We start from the raw sequence: 21,046 nt of genomic DNA, 5'->3' as shown, positions 1-21,046 counted from the left end.
CCCAGGCCTTCAGCGACCTTCGCAGGGCGAGAGCCCAGGGTCCTCTGCAGCCCTGCCTGACCCGGGTTCCCTGACACAGCTAAGCCTCCCTCCTTTCTGAACCCCCCAAGGTTCTGAGGATGCGACCCTTCCCTGGCTTTCAGCTGGCCCGTCTTCAAACTCCTTCCCGGTTTCTATCTTCCCTGCTCCCGGCGTGGTCCTCTCAGGCCTGCCCAGCCTCAGCCCACCTCACCTGGGGTAGGTGAGGGATGATTTTATGCCAGCCTGCCTGGGCCATGGTGTGTGCAGACATTTAGTCAAAACTCCTGATACAGGAGAACCCTGATACAGGGAGTCATTACAATGCAGATTCCTGGTCCCTGCCCCAGACCTAGTGAATCTGAACTTTTGGAGGCGCCCAGGAATCTGCATCTTGCAGACACCACAGTTGGTTCTTACTCTCCTGTGAATGAAAACACCTGCTCTTCTCTCAGCTTTGTGGCCAGCAGAGAGCTTTCAGGGATTGGCAGCCTCTCTTTTTCTCAGTCAGCAGGGTCTAACGTCCGCTGTTCCCCCTGCCCTCCTTCACCCAAAGAGAGCAGGATGGGGTCTCCAGGAAAGCAGCTTCCTGGTCTAGTCCGGGCAGGGCAGCCCCAGCCTGGGGTCTGCAGGGTTGGCTCTCCATTCAAGCGGGGCCTCCCAGTGGAAGGTAACAGATGGCTTACCTCTGAAAATAAGGCATTGCGGCAACTTTCAGAAGGATTGCTTCCTTCCTATTGACTAGAATCTGCGGTAATCAAAACCAGCCTTCCAGGAACGCTTGACTGAGTGGGAACACCTCCAAGCATGAAGACTCTCCTTCCCTGCTGGCTCTGAGTGTCTGGTTGACTGAAGCCAAAGGCTGTCACCCCACTGACTGATTTCACATGCACACAGGTGAGACCACCACCCACAGGTTTATGACGTCCACACCTGGACCAACAGGCCAGGTTCCCCCCTAATGTCTGGGACCATGTTTCTTTTGTTTTAAATTTACTTTATTGAAGCATAGTTGATTGGAAACAATATTGTGTTAGTTTCTAGTGTACGGCAAAGTGATTCAGTTATATGTATACATATTCTTTTTCATATCCTTTTCCATTATGGTTTATCTCAGGACATTGAATAGAGTTCCCTGTGCTCTACGGTAGGACCTTGTTGTTTATCCATCCTATATGTAAAAGTTTGTATCTGCTAACCCCAAACTCCCACTCCAATCCTCCCCCCTCCCCCCTCCCCCCTCCCCCTTGGCAACCACAAGTAGGGCCGTGTTTCTGATGCCTCCTAGAATTCTCCACCTGGATGCCTCAGCCTGCCTTCCACTTGGCATATCCAAACCCGCTTTGTCCAAACCCCTCCTTCTAGTCTATTCCTTGCCTTGGTTAATGGCAACAACAAGCACTCAACTGTTCACGTTAAAAGTTCCATTGAGGGCTTCCCTGGTGGTGCGGTGGTTGAGGGTCCGCCTGCCGATGCAGGGGACACGGGTTCGTGCCCCGGTCCGGGAGGATCCCACATGCCGCGGAGCAGCTGGGCCTGTGAGCCATGGCTGCTGGGCCTGCACGTCCGGGGCCTGTGCTCTGCAACGGGAGAGGCCACGGTAGTGGGAGGCCCGCGTACCGCAAAAAAAAAAAAAAAAAAGTTCCATTGACATATTTCCCCCACTTCCTCACCTCCCACACACATCCAGCTGGTTATGGGATCTTGTCCCAGTCTCCACTTTACCACTTCCCTCCTCTCTCTCGCCCCACACAGCCAGCCTCGCCCCACATAGCCAGCCTCGTCTCAGGTCTTGTCACTTTCTGCCTGGATTTCCATAAGAAAGGAGGGCCCTTTAAGAGGCTGTAGGTAGAGTTCTGGCGTCAGACTAATCTAGGTTCAAATCCCAGCTCTACCATTTACTGTGTGACTTTAGGTGCGCCATTCAACTGCTCTAAGCCGTACAGTTTCCTAACGTGTAAAAGGGGGTAATACAAAGTCCTATTTCATAGGATTCTGAGAAGGATTAAATGAGATGATGCTTAGCTCAGAAACAGGCACAGTGTGTTCATTCAGTGAATACCCGCTCTCATGACTGTCAGTTCTCCTGGGTAGACAAAGTCTTCCACGGTCTCACGTGGTCCTTCAGGCTCCCCTGGAGCCCCCACGCATTTTCTCATGCTTTTCTCTCTGCCTGGAACGTCCCCTCCTTTGGCCATCCAGTTCACCCAGACCTGACCTTCAAACGTGAGCCTAGGTGTCACTTTATGACATGTCGGCTTGAAATCGACTGTGCCGGGAGCATTTACACAAAGGAAATTGGCAAATACTGCAAACCAGGGCCTGACTTATTGTTTGGATGCTCGTCTAGACTTGAGAAAATACCGGCGAACATGTGACTAAGGCAGATTAAATTTAAGAGTGCTATGCCTGTCACAGTTACACTGCAAATAGCTCAGAAACTGAGCAAATACTCTTCCAGTATTTGTAAACTATTATCTAATTTAGCAAAGAACTTGCTTACATCGTTGACAGATGAGTGACTCACATCTTTGTTGGTTCGCTCTGTCTTATGAACAACAGACGTTTATGGTGACGCTTTCATCATTTACAATATGATGCGACTGAGTTCTCTGACAAACGAGAGTGTCACGCCATTTCTCTGTGGTCTGGTTTTGCGACCCTGTTGTTGGGGATAAGATTATAAAGACTGAGAGTACCGATAGGAGATTTTGCAAGAAATAGCAAATCGCACTGAAGTTATAGGTATAAACTGAAAAATAAGGTATTTAATTTAAAATCTATGTCATTTCTAAACTTAAATAACAAAATCACAGACAGAAAATTTTGTTAACCCTCAAGCGGTCTCATGAATTTCACTAACAACGTAGATTTGTTTTTCAGATCCTAATTCCCCAAATATCAAATGACAGAGTGATCAGTTAAGCTTTGTAAATGCAAGCAAGATGAAAACAGACACAGAAAATAGCAAGAACAAGAATCACGCAAAGCACTGAAACCACTCCATTTCTCAAATCATTGTTGAGATGTGACCATAGGATGGCTAAGGGTACAAGACTTCTAGAAAAACATTTTTAAAAGTCTCTGCGAGGGCTGCCCTGGTGGCACAGGGATTAAGAATATGCCTGCCAACGCAGGGGACACGGGTTCGAGCCCTGGTCCAGGAAGATCCCACATGCCGCGGAGCAACTAAGCCCGTGCGCCACAACTACTGAGCCTGTGCTCTAAAGCCCGCATGCCACAACTACTGAAGCCCGTGCCCCTAGAGCCCATGGTCCACAACAAGAAAAGCCACCGCAATGAGAAGCCCATGCACCGCAACAAAGAGTAGCCCCCGCTCGCCTCCACTAAAGAAAGCCCACGCGCAGCGACGAAGACCCAACGCAGCCAAAAATAAAAACAAAGTAATTAATTAATTTTAAAAAAAGTCTGTGCGAATCAATTGGCTATACAGGTTTTACAGTAAAGAGTAGCGTGAGAACTCATTTCAGCTGTGTGCAGCTGCCACACTTTGTACAGGGTGGTACACATTCCTGGGGTGCATTTTAAAACTTTTTACACTGAAGGAAAACACAAACACAGTAATTACACAAAGTACACTGGTCTTAACTATATTCCTCAATGCATATATATATATTCATACAATGGAATACCACCAGCAACTGAAAGGGCAGGAAGCCCTGGGCACAGAACGACATGAAGGAATCGCACAGATTGTAGCGAGTGGAAGAACCAGGTACAGAGGCATGTATCCTGCGTGACTACCTGATAGGGTGATTACTTGAACCTCACCTGCATCCTTCCTGAAGAATATAACACCCTCGCCCAGGTCCAGGGTTCCAGGCAGTTTGCAGCTGCTTCCAGGGCTGCCATGAAGTGACGATGCCCAGACGTAAGGGGCGGGCATCGCGGTGGCAGAGGGTCCCTGGAGAAGCAATCAGCAGAGTCGGCTGAGTGGGGGCTCAGGCTTCGTTCACCTGCCCGCAGAGGCTACCTGGGTGAGGGTGTGCTACCTGGACCCTCGGGGGAGAAGTCCAGCTGGGACCCTCAGGATCCCACCTCCACTCCTTCCTTCCATCCACATCTCAGAAGGAGATTCCCAGGCCAGGGTTTGGGGGGCACAACATGGCCAGGAAAATGACTACTGGACACTCTTGTGTCCCCCTTTTCATATTTCACCTGGGCAGCAGGGTAGAGAACCGTGGGGAGGACGCTGGCCATGTGGTTCCCTGGCTGACCTCATCTGTCCTCCCCGAGTCAGGGCAGGTCCTCAGATGGGAGGGTCCGCCAAGTGGGAGGGCCGAGCAAGCAGAGCCCTTGCTCTCCGGAATGTGGGTCTTGGCGGGCAAGGGGGGGGTTGTCCCACGAGGTCGGATCTCACCTCTAGCTATGAAGGAGACCTGAGGTCACGTGTCATGGCTGCCCGGTGGCTCAGCTGGCTTGGACCCATCTCGGGAAAGTGATGCTCATCCCTATAGAACCTCAACCCCAAGGATCTATTAAAGCCCTCGTTCCAGGGCTTCCCTGGTGGCGCAGTGGTTGAGAGTCCGCCTGCCGATGCAGGGGACACGGGTTCGTGCCCTGGTCCGGGAAGATCCCACATGCCGCAGAGCGGCTGGGCCCGTGAGCCATGGCCGCTGAGCCTCCGCGTCTGGAGCCTGTGCTCCGCAATGGGAGAGGCCACGACAGTGAGAGGCCCGCGTACCGCAAAAATAATAATAATAATAATAATAAAGCCCTCGTTCCAGTGCTGACCTTAAGGCCAGTTCCTTTAGCAGAATGAAGCAGTGTGTGATTGAAAATTAGACGGTGCAACCATAGACATAGAGAAGCCGAGAGGCACGTGCTAGCGGCCGAGCCGTTGGTGAGGAAGGCCGGCTCCACAAGACCACCTCCACTGGCCTCCCCCCTCCCCTCCCGCTCATGCGACTCTGCTGGGAGCAAAAGCCTGCCTTTTGATTATGCACATCGAGCTACAGTAGAGAAAGCTCCCCTTCTCTCAGCATTTACTACTCCACCTTAGGAGGCCAGGGTTCTGTTTGTGCTTTTGAAATAAGGAGAATTTGCTGCCCTGGGGACAATGGCCAAGTGTTGCCAATATTTAGAGCTAAGTGGCACATGCATGCATCCTATTAAACAAAACCAAGCACACAGAACATCTAGTGCTAAGGTGTTCCGAGCGGCCACCAGCTTGACTGAGATTCATTCTACCGCTGGGTCAAGGCTATAGGGCTTGTCTGGTTCAGAAGCCACACCACACACGTGGCTATTGAGCCCGGGAAGGGTGGCGGGTCCCAACGGAGGTGGGTGCTGCGTTTAAAATCCACACTGGATTTCAAAGACACACACACACACACACACACACACACACACACACAAACGTGAAATAACTTATTCGTAATTTTCTACAGATTACATATTGAATTAACATATTAGGTTAAATAAAGCACTTTGTTAACATTTATTTTGCTTATTTCTTTCTACTTTTAAAAAATATGACCACTGGACTACCCAGGACTTGCACTGGGGCTGACAGTCTATTTCAGTCGTTTTAAGGGAACGTTTCCCTACAGCCAAAGGAATCCAGGCTTTAAAAATAACCAAAATAATAACAACCAAACTAGACACTTTGCTTCAATGATCCTGATAGTCTAAGGGTTTTCCGCCAAGGGTAGTAGGAGTGGCGGCCCTGGTGCCAGCCATAAAAGGTACATTGCAGAGAATTTAAAAACAATAAGGGGCTTCCCTGGTGGCGCAGTGGTTGAGAGTTCGCCTGCCGATGCAGGGGACACGGGTTTGTGCCCCGGTCCGGGAAGATCCCACATGCCGCGGAGCGGCTGGGCCCGTGAGCCATGGCTGCTGAGCCTGCGCGTCCGGAGCCTGTGCTCCACAACGGGAGAGGCCACAGCGGTGAGAAGCCCGCGTACCACAAAAAAAAAAAAAAAGAAGAAAGAAAAAGAAGGTAAAAACAATAACAAAATCCAGACGATGAGTCTGCTGTTTATCATCACCTAAGTTGCTACTTCCGTGATGAACGGCCCCTACAGCCCCCAGCCCCCGCCCCCAGGTGCACGCTGGGACTTACCTTTGGGACACCCAGCTCTGCTGCTTCCCCCGGGTCCCACTCCACACAGCCTGCCCTCTGCTTTGGCCAACAGCGGCAAGGGTCGGCATCCAGTCTAGGGCCCACTGGGGGGCCACAGGCTGACATTCTCCCTGCTTTGACCTGACGCTGTCAATCACTCTTGTCCTGCAGTCCTGGCTCTGCTCACCCCACCACCCTGCCCACTCGCTGGGCCTATACCTCTTCCCACAGCCCCGCAGGGGTCAGGGAGGAGCGAATGCCCTTCTCGGGGGTGGGGGTCCATTACACAGGGACCCCTGGCTTCAAAAATGCTATATTGCCCCCACGGGTTGGGTGCTACACTGAGTGCCCTGGGGCGGCCCAGAGCACAGCATCTACGAAAGGCTCCTCTATTAGCCAGGACCCTCCAGAGAAACAGAACGAACAGGATGTGTATCTATGTAAAGAGCAAGAGGTTCATTACGAAGAACTGGCTCACGTGATCATGCAGGTGGGCAAGACTAAAATTTGCAGACCCACTGTCCCAGGCCAAGTCCAAAGGCTGGAAGCTTCAGAGAACAAGGAGCTCATGTTCTCGTCTGAAGACTTCAGGTGAGACGTGTCTCTTTTACTGGGGGAGGGTCGTCTTTTGTTCTAGTCAAGCCAGCAGCTGACTGGACGAGGCCCCCTCACAGGATGGAGGGCCACCTGCTCTACTCGCCATCCACCAATCAAATGTTAATCTTGTCCAAAAACACCCTCACTGACTCACCCAGAATAATGTTTGGACACCATGACCCAGCCAAAGTGACACATGAAATTAACCCTCATAGCTCCTGACAGGCGAACGCCAGGGAAGAGATGAGAAAAGGAAAAGGCAGCCGTACGGGCTCAAATCCTGAGCTGAGCCACTCCCGTTGCACAACCTCTCAGGGCTGGTGCCCCCTTCTCCTGATCACACCCACCTGTGGGGAAGCACCTGCAAAGTGCTCAGGCCCGTCCTCGGCACCCGAGATGTGGCCACTGTGAGCTTATAGTGTGGCTGGGGCTGTGGCCCGAGGGGCTGAGGAGCTGGGAGCAAGGAAAGACTGAGGGGTAAACCAGGGAAGGCTCCTCGGGGGAGGGGGACATTCTGAATAAGTTCAAAGTCACTTCCCGTGGCTTTGGAGCTTCTTTTATTGCATCTTAGGTTTTAGATTTAGGGCCTTTTGAAGGTAGAATTTCATCAGGTCACAAAAATGTGTGCAAACCCTGCTTTTCCTGGATCAACGACACTCCTGTGGGTCAGAGATACCCAGGAGGCTGGGTGCCACTTCTTCCACCAGGCACAGGCATTCCTCCTGCTCCCACACCTCCTGGGGCCCAGGTCCTTCCAAACCTGTGTTTACACCGGGGCTGCTGAGCCCGCTTCATCTCCCGGCTCTAAACTGAGCTCTTCCCGGCCGAGCATCTGAGGTGATCCGACAGAGCTGCCGCACACACACACTGACGCTAAAGATAGGTACCTTTTCACGGCCAGAGGAAGCCGAGTCCTTAGAAACCACACAGCAGGAGAAGCTGACCCAGGCCCCGGGGGCCATGGGTAGGGGAGCAGTGTGGGTCCAGCGTGTATGGAGCGCCTCCCGCACACAGGGTACTTCGGTGGGGGGCGCTCTCTTTTCTCTAGGCTCAGGGGAGGAAGGAATCCCCCATCCTCTCCCTGGGTCCTCATCGGACCGGTGAGAACTTGGCATCCACTGGGTCCCGTCCACCGGTGGATGGGACTGGCAGGAACAAAGAAAAACAGGTATCTCCAGATACTGTTGATGGGGTCATATTTGTATAATTTTTCTATATATAATTTGACAATGTATGTTAAAATATACAATATGCATATCCTCTGACTCAAAAATTCCACTTCAGGGGCTTCCCTGGTGGCGCAGTGGTTAAGAATCCGCCTGCCAATGCAGGGGACACAGGTTCGAGCCCTGGTCCTGGAAGATCCCACATGCCGCGGAGCAGCTAAGCCCGTGCGCCACAACTACTGAGCCTGCGCTCTAGAGCCCGCGAGCCACAACTACTGAAACCCGCGCGCCTAGATCCCGTGCTCCGCAACAAGAGAAGCCACCGCAGTGAGAAGCCTGCGCGCTGCAACGAAGACCCAATGCAGCCAAAAATAAATACATAAAAATACATTTATAAAAAAATTACCCTCATCTATGTGAAGCACTTCAAATAGTAAATGCATTAAATCCCTATCACCCCACAAAACATGAGCTATTTAAAAAAAAATTCCACTTCAAAAAATTTTATTTAATCAACAAATATATATTGAGATTGTGTTATATGCCAGATACTATAGACACTAAAGATAAAAAGATGAACAAGGCTCTCTCTTCTTCACATGGGGTTTCCATTTTAATGGGAATTTATCCTAAGTAGATGACTGGACAAATATACAAAGATACAGGTGTGGGGAATTCTTTCACGTAGTTGATGATAGCTAAAAATTAGAACTCGAACGCCACCAATATAGATTAGCTAAATTAACTATTGCACATTTCAGAAAAGCACACCCTGCACCCTCCTCCAGGAGCTCTGGCTGTGCTCCCACCCCCTCCTCTACCCCTGGACCCATGCTGACTGTGCCTGCAGGGGCCCAGGGGCAGTTCCCTGCGGGGAGAAGAGGCTGCCCTTCCTTCTCACGCGTCCTTCCACTCACGTGGCCGTGAGGCTGGGGAAACCGGGCAGACAACCGGCACGGCTCTGGTGCAGGTGCGGGGCTAACACCCTCTTCCTTGCTGCCTGCGTGGCCTTTCTCTGGCTCTGGGGTGACTGTTGGCACCCCACATTGTTCTGGTGGGGCACCACTCTGGGCCCTGGGGATGAAAGAGGCAGATCCAGAGGGGCAAACAGAGGCCCAGTGGCCTCCATCCACGTGGGCGGTGCAAAGAAAACCAGAGCTCTGTTTCCAGAGTGGAGCTGAGACGTTCCGCCCCCGCTAGAAGCTCTGCAGTGGACCAGCTGATCGGACGTCCCCTGCAGTGTCACCAGGTCAAGGATGTGGCTGGCAGGGAGGGTGCCACACCCAAGGCTGCACAGCCTGGAGCTCAGCGGCCAGGGATGGCCTTCTGGGGATTCCAGATGGCACTGATTTCCACCCACGCTCTCCCCTGGATTGCTGGCAGAATGACATGAAACTGTGGATGGAGGCCCCTGGAGTGTCTCCCTCCCCAAGGCCTGGGATCATGCCGGGTGGGCAGGGTTCGCGCTGCACAGAACCGTGACTCAACTCCCCCGCCCTTGGCTGCCACTCCCCTCCCCGCTCATCCAGGCTGCCCGGCCCTGAGCTCCCAGGACATGAAGCCAGAAGGATGGCTGTCACTGGACAGAGTCCACACGAGGTACCATGGCCGATGCCTGACTCCTCCTGGGCTTAGCCAAGTAAGGCGACGCTGAGCTGTGAGCGGCGGCCCAGCGCCACGTGCCCAGGGACCCACTGCCGACTCGAGCTCAGCCGCAGGGAGAGAAGGGTGGGCTCCAGAAGGATCCACTCCAAGGCCTGCGGAGGCTAGAAACATCCACCCACTATGACTGGCTCGGGGGAGCAGAGGAGCTTTCCTCCCTCGGCCTCTGCTCACAGACAAGGACCCCAAGGGGTGATGAGACTCCGAGCTCGGCCTGGGCTGGGGGCACCCACGGCCCCGAGTGGGGTGCCCGCACGAGGCTGTCCAGGAAGGACGGGCGCTCTGGCTTCCTGGTTTCCATGGTAACAGCAGGACGCCTGGTTCTGTGCTGAGCGCTTTAACTGGAAAGCAGGTACTGCTCTCATCCCTATTTCACAGAAGAAACCAAGAAGCTGTCTGATGCCAAGAGAAACAGCCAAGCCCCTGACCTGACTCGCCACAGCTTCTGCCTCCTGAAGCAACAGGGAAATTCAGAACTTAATGGACTCCCTCCTCAGTCTGAGAATCTGGGGAGGATGCTCACCCGACACGAGTGCCTCCACAATTTAAGGGGTGTAGACCTGATCAGTTCAAACAAGCTGTCCTGTTGGCCCGGTCTCCTCAGGGACCCAGCAGCCTGGGGGGAAGACAGCTGGGGGGTGGGGTGGGGGGGTCAGTGTGGGGCAGGGGTCACCCTGGCTGGGTGCAAAGGCTGCTACTGTAATAGGGAAGAACAAATCTGACTCCATATTGGATGTGTTTCTTTTACTTTGACCTTTGTATTTTATTGCTTTTGCTAGAAGTTAATCACTAAAGGGACGTTGCCTAGAAGCTTAAATTATACATAATGGCCCATCTCTGGGAACCCTGCCTCCCAAGTAATGAGCAGTAAGCTAAAATACCTTTGTTTAGCTCACAGGAAACATCCTGATCAGGCCCACCTGTGAATGACTGCAGGATGGAAGAAAGTAACAGGTCCCCTATGGAGTCTGACCAGACCCAGGAAATGTTTGACTTTACTGTCTCCCCGTTTAGTATAAAAGAAGACTGAATTCTAACTCAGGCAAGATGGTTCTTAGGGGTAGGAGTCCACCATCTTCCCAGCATGCCAGCTTTCCGAATAAAGTCGCTATTCTTTGCCCCAGCAACTCGTCTGTTGATTTATTGGCCTGTTGTGTGGCGAGCGGTACGAGCTCGGACTCAGTAACACTATTATACTCTCTCCACCAGTGGTGACTGTTGTCATTAGCCATCTGAGGGGTGCCCAAAGGCCACAAAATATCCCAGCATCCCCATCTGGCCCTGGGATTCTTACTTTCTCTTTTTCTTAAGGAAGCATGCATTTTTGCAAGAGGAAATCTGGGCAGGAACTTCCTTACCCCCGTTTATGGGACTGGTGGAAGTTAGTGTACTTGGTGAGCCCTTCACTCTCTACTGCAAGGTGCCAGCTCAGGGAGCAGAGGGAGGGGCAAGCACCTTTAGACACCCGGAGTCTGATGAGGGGAGGTGGGAAAGGTAGGGGATGGGGATGCCAAAGAGGAAAGGGCCGCTAAGGAGAAGGACGCTAGGAGCAAATCTGCCAACGGGAGAATGGCCGAAGCCCGAGCACCGGGCCCACACTTCCTTCAGACCAGCGGCTCTCAGGCTTTAAATCACATCACCATCACCTGCAGGGCTTGTTAAACCCCAGCCTGCTGGTTCCCACCCAAGTTTCTGATCCGCAGGTAGGGGGCGGGGCCCAAGACATTGGCTGTGTGACAAGTTCCCAGGTGACGCTGATGTCACAGATCTGGGGAACGTACTTTGAGAACCACTGGTTTAGACCAATGATATTCCAATGTTTTAAAGCCAGGGAACTCTTTGGTCAAATGAAATCTTTTGGGGGCAAAAATAAAGGAACAGGAAGATGGTGTGCCAGACACTTCCTAAGGCACAATTCCAAACCGACCAGAAATTCTGAAGTTCATCCCTGCCTTTAAGACCAACCACTGAAAAGCAGCGAATCCAGGCCCCCTGCTGGGGATCCAGAAAGAGCTGGTTACAACTGCACGGTATTCAGGGTCCGCTGACCCAGTGATCTTTGTTTCAACAGCCTTCCAGTGCTTCCGAGCTTATTAAAGTTTGAGAACCACTGGTCTACACCCCGTGCATCTGCACCACCCCAGAGCCCTCCAGCTCCCCTGAGCCCTAGGCTGCCCGTCCACCTGCCTCTCCCGGCCACGTGCAAACACATCCAAGCTCATATTGAAACGGAGCAGGGCCCTGTGGTCCTTGCCCATGTCCTCCTCCTGCCTTTTGTCTGTGGAAAACCTTTAGCCAAAGAAAAAGTTTAACTAGAGAAGTGAGAAAGTGCAGAAACAAAGGAAAACAGTCCAACAAGACAAAACTAATAGTTGAGTCATTAAGCAAAGTCAAGGACCTTTAGTTCCTCCTTAAAAGCTACAGCTAATATTCTGAGCCATCTCCTGTGAGCTGTCTTATAGATACTAAAACCCCCTCCAGGTGGAAGAAGTTAACTACATGATGACCAGACTGTAGCCATGACACAAGCTGCCACAATTCTGAGAACCAGCCTCAAAGAAATGGAAACAAACCGACCCTGGAACTGAAGACTAACTGTCCTTAAAACAATCGAGATGACCACGCTGATCAGACCACCGCGTGACCAATTTCAAGATGACGGTCAGAGCTGACTGTGCCGCTTCTGCGTGTAGCACCCTCCCTCCGCCTATGAAAGCTCTGGCACGCTGATTGTCAGTGGGGGGCATCGGCCTTTGGACACAAGTCTGCCTTCCCCCCAACTCCCCCACACCCCATCCCCAGTTGCCGGCCTCCGCAATAAAGCAAACTTTCCTTTCCACCAACCTTGCCACCTTATTGGCTTTTGCACGTCCAGCTGCTGGACCCCGCTTTTTTTTTTTTTTTTTTCCTTTTGCGGTACGCAGGCCTCTCACTGTTGTGGCCTCTCCCGTTGCGGAGTACAGGCTCTGGACGCGCAGGCTCAGTGGCCATGGCTCACGGGCCCAGCCGCTCCATGGCACGTGGGATCTTCCCGGACCGGGGCACGAACCCATGTGCCCTGCATCGGCAGGCGGACTCTCAACCACTGCGCCACCAGGGAAGCCCCTGGACCCCACTTTTGGTAACAACATCCCAGCCCACCGGCTTCTCCCCAGGCCTCTTTTTCTTGTGCTTCCAACCTGGGAGGCACATGGCCACCTGCTGACGGCTCTCCGTGTGCTGTACCCACAGTAACTCCCGACCAAGGCGGAACTCAGAGTTCCCATTTTATAAGTAAGAAAAGCAAGCGTCCAATAAGTAAAGCAGGTCACCCCGCCAGAGTGGGATTCAAACCTGTGACTAGGGCAGCCCTGAAGTTCTCTTACCATCCATCCAGCAAGGGGAGCTAGACACTTACTTACCACCAGGACCCCCTGGGCTCCAGGCTTTGGCCTTGATTTATCGTAGTGGGTATTTGGCCTTTTTAGAGAAAGGATCTATAGCTTTCATGATCTGTGAGCCAGAAAAGATTACATGAGAATTCCAAAATCCTATCACAATGAAAACAATAACAGTAGTATTCTGCAAGCCTGGTTTCGGGGTCAAAGACAACACTATGGCTCTTCCCTCTCGGCTGCACTGGGGGACTCAGCTGTGCAGAAAGGAGATCTTCCATCCCTTCCACGGGCAGCTCCTTCCTCAAATCCGAACCCTCCTGGACAGTCTCCCCTTCCCCGAGGGCTGGCGTCCATCCCTTCATTACTGAGCGCGCAGCGACCCCCTGTGGCCATTTCCCAATACGGCTGCTTGCTGCTCTAGTTCCTCATCTAAAAAATCACGAGATTGATGTCTTTTGTTAGACGTTTTGCTTTCATCCCGCTGAGGAGGAGAGGCAACCGAAGCAGCTCTGACTGGGAAGAGGTCGGCTGAGCTTGTGGGAACAAATATCCTCCTGGTATGCTGACCACGACAACCCTTGAGCTCGGGAAGTGGGCTGAGGGCGCCCTCCTGTAGGCAGTGTTAGGGGGACAGCAACACGGTGATGAGGACCTCAAGGTCTTGATCTAATCTTGAGCTAACCTCAGGTCTACTGCTACCTTCTACTGGCCCCTCCACCTGCCCCATTCCTCCCCATCCCCTGCCCCACCCCCAAACCAGGCTGCTGCAACTAAGCAAAAAGATCAAGGCAAAAACTCTGCTTTGGTGTAACCCCCAGACTCAGGAGGTCGAAATAGGAGCCTGTTATGTGAGAGGGGAAAGTCCAGAGGGGTTATCTGAGCCCCTCCTTTATTTCAGAAATGAAAGTGAGGGCCAGAAGTTTTAGGAGGTCTCTCCTTAAAGCCACGCGGCAAGGAATTGCACACGGCTGCTACCAACACGTGTCAAGTCATGATGGCTTAGACAAGGTAGGGGGCGTTTTCTCTCATACAACCTAAAGTCCCTCAGAAGTAGGTGGCCCAGGACTGCTATGATCCAGGGCTCCACGATGTCATCTGAGACCCCAATTCTTCTGCCCTCTGCTTCATCAGTCCTGAAGCATGACTTCCATTCACAAAGTTACATCATGATCCCAACAGGGTTGCTAGAGCTCCACTCATGGCTTCTGAGTTCCAGGCAGAAAAAAGAGAGAAGCCTCATCTGTAACTAGTGGTGATGATCACAGCTTCTATTTCTTCAGTGCCTGCTGTGTTTACATGCATTGTCTCATCCATTCTCGTCATAATCCTGCCAGATAAGAGTTTCTTAGTCCCATTTCACAGGTGAGAAAAATGAAGCTTAGTGAGGTTGTTACCTGCCCTACAACTAGTGAGTGATGGAAACAAAATCTGAACCTAGATCTGACTCCAAATTCCGTGGTCTTAACACTCCAGCACCACTCGAAGGGGAAGAATCACAGGACTCAGCCATGGATTTTGCCCCAAGGGCTACCTTTCAAACCTGCTCCCTTGGCATAGTTATTAACGATTCTTGATTGTAAATAGAGAGAAACAACACTAAACACTTCTGGAGGAGGAGGCTGCTTCTGCTGCTGCCGTTTCCACCGTGGGCAAGGGGTGGGGAAGCATTCAGTAGAAAGGTCTGTTTCAAAATAAGCAAGTTTGCCGGGTGCATTTCATGGAGACCCTTCACCCTTTTTCTGACCTGCTGCTGACTAACTTATAGCCACAGGTGAAACTTCCACGTGACTCTGGGCTGTTTCGGTTTAACATCCCATCAAAGCGTCATCTTCTACTATTTGTACAGTTGGGTCAGAATTTTTCAAAAATCATTTAAACGTGTAAAACAGAAAAATCCTTCTGCTTTGTAAAAAGGCTGTCGGCTTCATAAAAGAACTCACTCCAGGGTTCCTTTGACTGGAGCTCTCAAGTATGTTTAAGTATAAGATAGTTCTCAGTATTAACTAGTTGGCAAAATGGCTCAAGGAGAGAGGAATTTAAAACTAGACAGTGTGACAGGCCACCCATCGAAGACCAACCAGAAATTATGGCATACATGATAGAGATCAGTGGGGAAAGGGAGCTACATTTATAGCCAGAATTATCCCGCTTGCCGTTCCCATAAACGGAAGTCCACCCCTGCCTAGAATTTTGGATGAGAAGAAACGCCGAGAGTGGGCCTATGGAAGCGCTCTGCTCCACAACCAATGCCTGTGCAAGGGCGATCGTGCTTTGTTCTCCTGCAGCCGTTTGTCCTGGGATCTCAGCTAAGACCTGCTGAGCCCCCGACGGGGCGCCCTGCCCACAGCTCACACCCCTGCGCCTCAGTCCTCTGCAGTACCGCAGATGGCGCCAAACACCCCGTCCTTTAGAAGGAACTTCTCCCCAATACTTGCCCCTCCCACACTCCCCCCATCCGGTCCTCCCCTCCCTCTGCTGTCCTTCCCTTTCTTCCTTTATTCATTGAGACACCAAATATCTATGAGAGCCTAAAGCAGAGCTCTGTGCACATACTGGGGAGATGAATTAAGACTGGGTCCCTGGGCTTCCCTGGTGGCGCAGTGGTTAAGAGTCCGCCTGCAAATTCAGGGGACACAGGTTCGTGCCCCGGTCCGGGAGGATCCCACATGCCGCAGAGCGGCTAGGCCCGTGAGCCATGGCCGCTGAGCCTGCGCGTCCGGAGCCTGTGCTCCGCAACGGGAGAGGCCACAGCAGTGAGAGGCCCGCGTACCGCAAAAAAAAAAAAAAAGACTGGATCCCTGCCTTTGAAGAGCCCAGGGCAGGGAAATAAAAAGTATAGACAATTGGAATCCAGGAGGCTGACACAGGTTGCTGAGGGAGCAGCGTCATTCAAGAGCTCCATCATCTCAGACTGTGGGTTCTGGAGTTAGACCTGTCTTGTCTGTCTTGAGGTCCCAATTCTGTTACCCAAGCAGGTTCGTCTTGCTCCACAGGCAGCCAGCCCAAATGGTGAGACCCGGAGGTTTGCAACGAAGAGAGGGTTTATTCACGAGGCAGCCAAGAGAGGAGAAGGGAGAACAGGCCCCGAAAGCAAGGGGTGTTTATGGGATCAAGTATAAAGCAGTAGGGCAGGTCTGAGACATGAGGGGCGTTGGGGGTATGGGGAAAGGCAATGGAAAAAGGTGCAGTAATCATCCTTCTGCCCAGGTGTGACTACGCTACAGGCCTCTGTACGTTTAGAAAACTGAGGTGTTTAGCACATCTGAGGGTGGGATTTGGGGCCCTCTGACACCAAAAGGTCACTGAGTGGACACTCGCACCCGTCCAGTTGGAGGCTTGGTGGTCCACTCCGGTCTCAACCAGCTCAGCTCAAACTAGACACAGCTGACTCCGAGTTCCTCTAAAACAACTTGGGCAAACATCTTATTGCTTAGGCTACATGCCAGTTAGAGAACATGCAAGGTGGTTTAGGTGGTTTAGGTGGCAGAATTGAGTTTATTCGGGAACAGCAGAGGAATTGCAATTCAGGCCATGCACACCATGGTGAACCATGGGCAAGGCTGGGGGACACGGGAGAGGAGCGTTCTTTCATAGAAGAGACGGGGGAAGTTGGGAGGAGCTGTTTTGAGTGAAAGTTCATTGGAGGAGAGCGAGCGTTAGGCGTTGCTGTGGTTTCTCATTGGCTAGGTTGTTGCTGGGTAAGGAGAAAACCTTCCCTCTTCCTGCTGGGGGATGTAAGTTAAGCTGAGATGAGTTATGCTCCCAGATGGCAGTGCTGAAGCTGCTGGTCCAGGCCCACACCTTGAGAACCACTGAATTAGAGAAGGTCCTTGCAGGAGTCCAATCCTCCCCCATCCCTGCCCTTCCACAAGCACCCCCTCACTAACTTGCACAGATACGGCTCAAAATGCCACATGTTAGAGTTAAAAACAGCCCTGTAATATAACAAGGTACTTGGGTGCTACATTTTGCTTTGATGTAGCTTTGGTCTCCTGTTGGCTTCAGTCTCGGCAGGGGCCTGGGGGCCTCTCAGAGCCTCCTTTCATGTGAACAGCAGCTGGAGTTGAGGGTGTGCCCAGCTGTGTCCAGAGGTGGGCAGCCAGAAAGCACAGGAAAGCACCATACAATCAGCTCTGGTGCAAACTGGGTGTCCCCCCACCTCGTCCCCCTCCCTTCCTCCGGCTCCAAGGCCCTGGCTGCGGCCACAGCATCCACCTGGTGGCCCTCAGTTGTAAGCTGAGCTTATAAGGGTCCTGCTACTTACTGCTACTTATTGCCAGGGCTGTGTTTATGCCAATTGCTAACTGCTTGTCTTTGCTCCGCAGAGTTTTACTGGATATAAGATCTTTCCTCAGAAGTGCATTTCTGAAACTGTCTTGAAGTGGTGAAGAAACAAACGGGGAGGGATCTGGACACACAGCTCGACCTGCTTGCTCTCCTGTGCTGCCGCCCGTGTTGTGGGCATCCTAGGGAAGCCACGGCCCAGGCACTCAGCATCTGACCTACAGCTTCACAGTCTGGTCTGATGTTACTGCTGCAAGAGGAATGAATCTATTACTTGCTACCGTTTCCTCCGCTGCCTCTCATTTTCTTCTGCTGTCTGAAACAATGGCCAGTCACTTGCTGTGTTTTCCAAAGTCGGCTTCTGAGGTTTCATGTGAAACAGGGACCCCTGACAGTGTCAAGTCTACTGTGCATCTCCATGGCAACCTTTGGTTTGAAGAACCAGGGTCGGGGGGGGGGAGTTCCTCTCTCTCTCATGACAGAGCTGTCACTGCCCCCTCCTGCTGAAGAGGATTGGCAAGGGGGTGGTCCAGGTCCTAGAAAAACAGCCCTTCTGGAGTGTCCAAGTTTCCTATTGTTCTGTCACAAAGTACTACGAATTATCTTTCAGTTCTGAGGTTGTTGGTGGAAATAATCAATAAACCGATCTGTGCCTCTTGGACACATCTCTTCATATATGTTCCGGAAGCAGCTCCTTCAAGATTCCCGGGGGCCTCCTCCTCTTCCTGGGGGACACTTAAAAGGAGGTTAATAGGATGCCTCTGTTGCTGGTTTCAAGGCCACAGCTGATAACACTATCCCCCTTCTGGACCATCTGTTCCAGGCTCCCCTCGCCTCAGCTAGCACCTTTGCTGGTCTCAGTGGCTTAATCCATGTGATGACTCAGAACCTCACCTCTGCGAAGTATGAACGCTGGTCTACATGCCCTTCTCAGGCTGGAGTTGTTGCTTGTTCATCTACCATCAACACTCAGCAAGAGGACCACGTGGCAGCCTGTGCATCACCTGGGTTCACACATCCCAGTGTGCAGCAGCCCTGCCTCGTCCTTCTGGGCACATACCCCCATCAGGATGGTGCCTCTTCCTGCTTGCCGGTGACTCTGACACGCCCAGATGAAGACGGCAGCTTGTAATTCAATGAGTCTCACATGTTCCCAGGCAGAAGTCTACCTTTGGGAACCAAGACATCTCAACCTGCAGAGCTTCGATTTAAGAGTGTGATTTTTTGCCTTGTTACCGTTTCCAGACCACCCCTGATTGCGGGTGTATACAGCTGCCATCTATTTTCAGCTTCCACATATGTACCAAGCCCACCTGACCATGAACTAGAGTTGGACTTTCTCTTCCTCCTTCGTCTGGTCATACACAATTTCCCAGTCACAGGAAGGAACGGATGAGCTGCCCTGGAGCAAGAACTGTGGGTGAGAGAGAGATCTGGGCTACGAGTTGTGTAGTTTGCTGTCCCCCCTGCTCTGGCTTACGTGAGACTGTAGATACACCACTTCCATCTTAAAATGGATCCTGGGGGCCCACCCAGCCTTGTCCTGGGGGCGTGTGTCAGAATCCAGCTCATCAAGGGCATCTGTGGCTGCACAGCCACTTTACGGCCCATGGTCAAGGGTCCCGTCTCCACCAGGGCCCCGCAGGGTACCAGGAGTGTTTCTTAAAAGTGGAAGAGGCACAGTATTGCTCTGCAGAGGCAAAGGGGTATGTGCTGTGATTGTCCACAGAAGCACACAGCTCCTTTCCCACCAGCGATACACCTGCCAGGTTACACGCTCCAAATGTCAGGGGTCCTTGTACCACAGCCTGGGCTGCCGCCAGCCAGCAGCTTTTTGTTTTATGTCATATGTGGGTTGGAGCAGAATCCCCAGACATGTAACACGCTGCCTCCCAAATCTGAAGAGGCTTACAAGATGCTGTGCTTCTTTCTTCATGGTGGGGGGTGCACGAGGCGGTCGTCTGTCCTTTCCTTCGGGTGGGATATCCTGTTCCTGCATGCCTCTCGCCACTGGACCCTGAAAAGCTTCACTGAGGCGGCAGGTCCTGAATCTTCGTAGGGTTTATCTCCCGCCCTCTGCAATGCACGTTCTACCACCCGGGCCTTCCACGCACTGGCCACTTCTTGCCAATCCAGGTTGGTTAGGATGGTATCAGGTGGTGCAGTGGATTAATGAGATGCTCTGCAGAACTTCCAGATGATCCAGGTCTCTTCAGACTATATCGTGACGGTGGGCAGAAGGGTCAACACTGGTCCTGGGACAAAACTATAAGTGTATGTATTTGTTTCATGCGAATGCAAACTGCCTCTTTTCTCATAGGAAATGCATTTGCTAAATCTATGTCTGTACACCCTTTGCCTCAAATAAGTTAATATATCCTGGCAAAGACATAACATCTGGTGTGGCAGACTGCGACCCGGGTGAATGCTCAGTTGAATTTAGGAGAATCTACTCTCATGTTCCAGGATCCGCTGGGATTTTGCAAGGGCTAGACGAGTAAATTAAATGGAGAAATGGTGGGACCACTACCTCTGCAACCTTTTGATACTTAACACTAACTTCTGCCATCCCACTGGGACGCAGTATTGTTTCCATTCACCATCTGGCTGAGGAAGGGGGGAATAGTTTCAGAGGCTTCTGCTTGCCCCTCCCCACTATGACAGCTCTTACCTCTCAGGCCAAAGACCCTAAAGTAGGTCTATTCTGATTACACATTCAGGGACCAGGGAAAGGACCGCCCGGGCTGGTGAGTCTGTGAACCAATGGACCCAGAGGGAGCTAGGTCCTGACCAGGACTGCATACACCCCACTGTAACAGGGGTGCCAGGATGATGTTTCATGTGCCTGGATAACAATAGAGACCTGGATCCTATGTCCAAGAGTCTTCGAAATGCGAAATATTCCTCTTCCCCTGGTGCACTGGTAGGTGAACGACTGGCTGAAGGGACCTTTGCAGAAGGCCCAAGAGAAACTTACCAGGGTGTGACCGTCCCCTTCCTCTGGGGATCTGGTCTCTTCTTCAGGCGGTGGGTTCTGGGTCTGAAACTGACTCAGATACGGAAACTGGGCAAAGGAATGTGAATTTTCTGTTGGAGTAACTCCCCTTGACCTCCTGGTCCCAGCTCCTTGACTTCTTTGAGGGGTACGGACGGAGCAGCTCCCTTGGCGGCTGTGCGTCTGTTCTGCCCAGGGACACTTTGCTGTAATAACCATCCCGGTACCCACGTGTGGGTCAGCAGCACCCCTTCCTCCACTGTGACGCCTCACCTGCCTCTGGCAGTTATGTCTGTCACGTGGCCTCTCTTGCTCGGGAATTCTCCAATCCCGAGGGCCATGAGTGGGCTGGGTTCTGTAATGCACTTTCCCACATCAGCTCTGGGCTGGATTTTAGGGTTTCTGGTACCCCTTTCACCAGGGCATTCTCCCATCTCCTGGAGTCCTCCCAGTGTGTTAGACAGATACGGAGTCCCAAGAGACTGCACCCACATCACCGAGCTCTCTCTTACTCAACTTGACGTTCCAAACCCTTTGATGAAGCACCTACAGAATCCCACCCTAGGCACAGTCTTCTGCCTTCTGCTGGTACCCATGGGCAAGGTCTTGTCGCTCCTCTGGGATACAGCACTCTCCCCTACCCCTAATCAGGTCAGAACGTCTATGCGTGGGTTTTATTGTGATTTAACCCCAGTTATAAGCTTAGTGACCAGGAGGGTAGGTGGGGGTAGATTCTGAAGGACCTATGGTGTTCGCCCTACAGGAAGGAGCCCTGGCATCATCTCTAAGCTTCAGAAGGTTCAGGGGAACCTGGGTATTCAAAATTTCCCAGGGCTTTTGATTGGTGATAAATTTTTCATAG

General features: G+C 52.1%; 1 protein-coding gene across 4 annotated transcripts in view; it reads right to left on the bottom strand.

Annotated features, from left to right (window-relative positions):
- Positions 1-2,640: 2,640 nt before the first annotated feature.
- Positions 2,641-21,046, bottom strand: part of LONRF2 (LON peptidase N-terminal domain and ring finger 2) — a 91,687-nt gene continuing 73,281 nt past the window's right edge. For all 4 annotated transcript variants that reach the window (XM_079941605.1, XM_079941606.1, XM_079941610.1 and 1 more), the window contains 3 exons: positions 12,930-13,020; positions 3,811-3,943; positions 2,641-2,680 (listed from right to left, as the gene is read on the bottom strand). In XM_079941605.1, coding sequence (XP_079797731.1) covers positions 12,967-13,020 — 54 coding nt within the window. In that variant the 3' untranslated portion in view covers positions 2,641-2,680; positions 3,811-3,943; positions 12,930-12,966. The remainder of the gene's footprint in view (positions 2,681-3,810; positions 3,944-12,929; positions 13,021-21,046) is intronic.

The sequence above is a fragment of the Stenella coeruleoalba genome (genome assembly GCF_951394435.1).
Source record: "Stenella coeruleoalba genome assembly, chromosome: 13".
Lineage (NCBI taxonomy): Eukaryota > Metazoa > Chordata > Mammalia > Artiodactyla > Delphinidae > Stenella > Stenella coeruleoalba.
The sequence above is the reverse complement of the archived record's forward strand: the minus strand, read 5'-3'. Positions and strand labels throughout refer to the sequence as shown.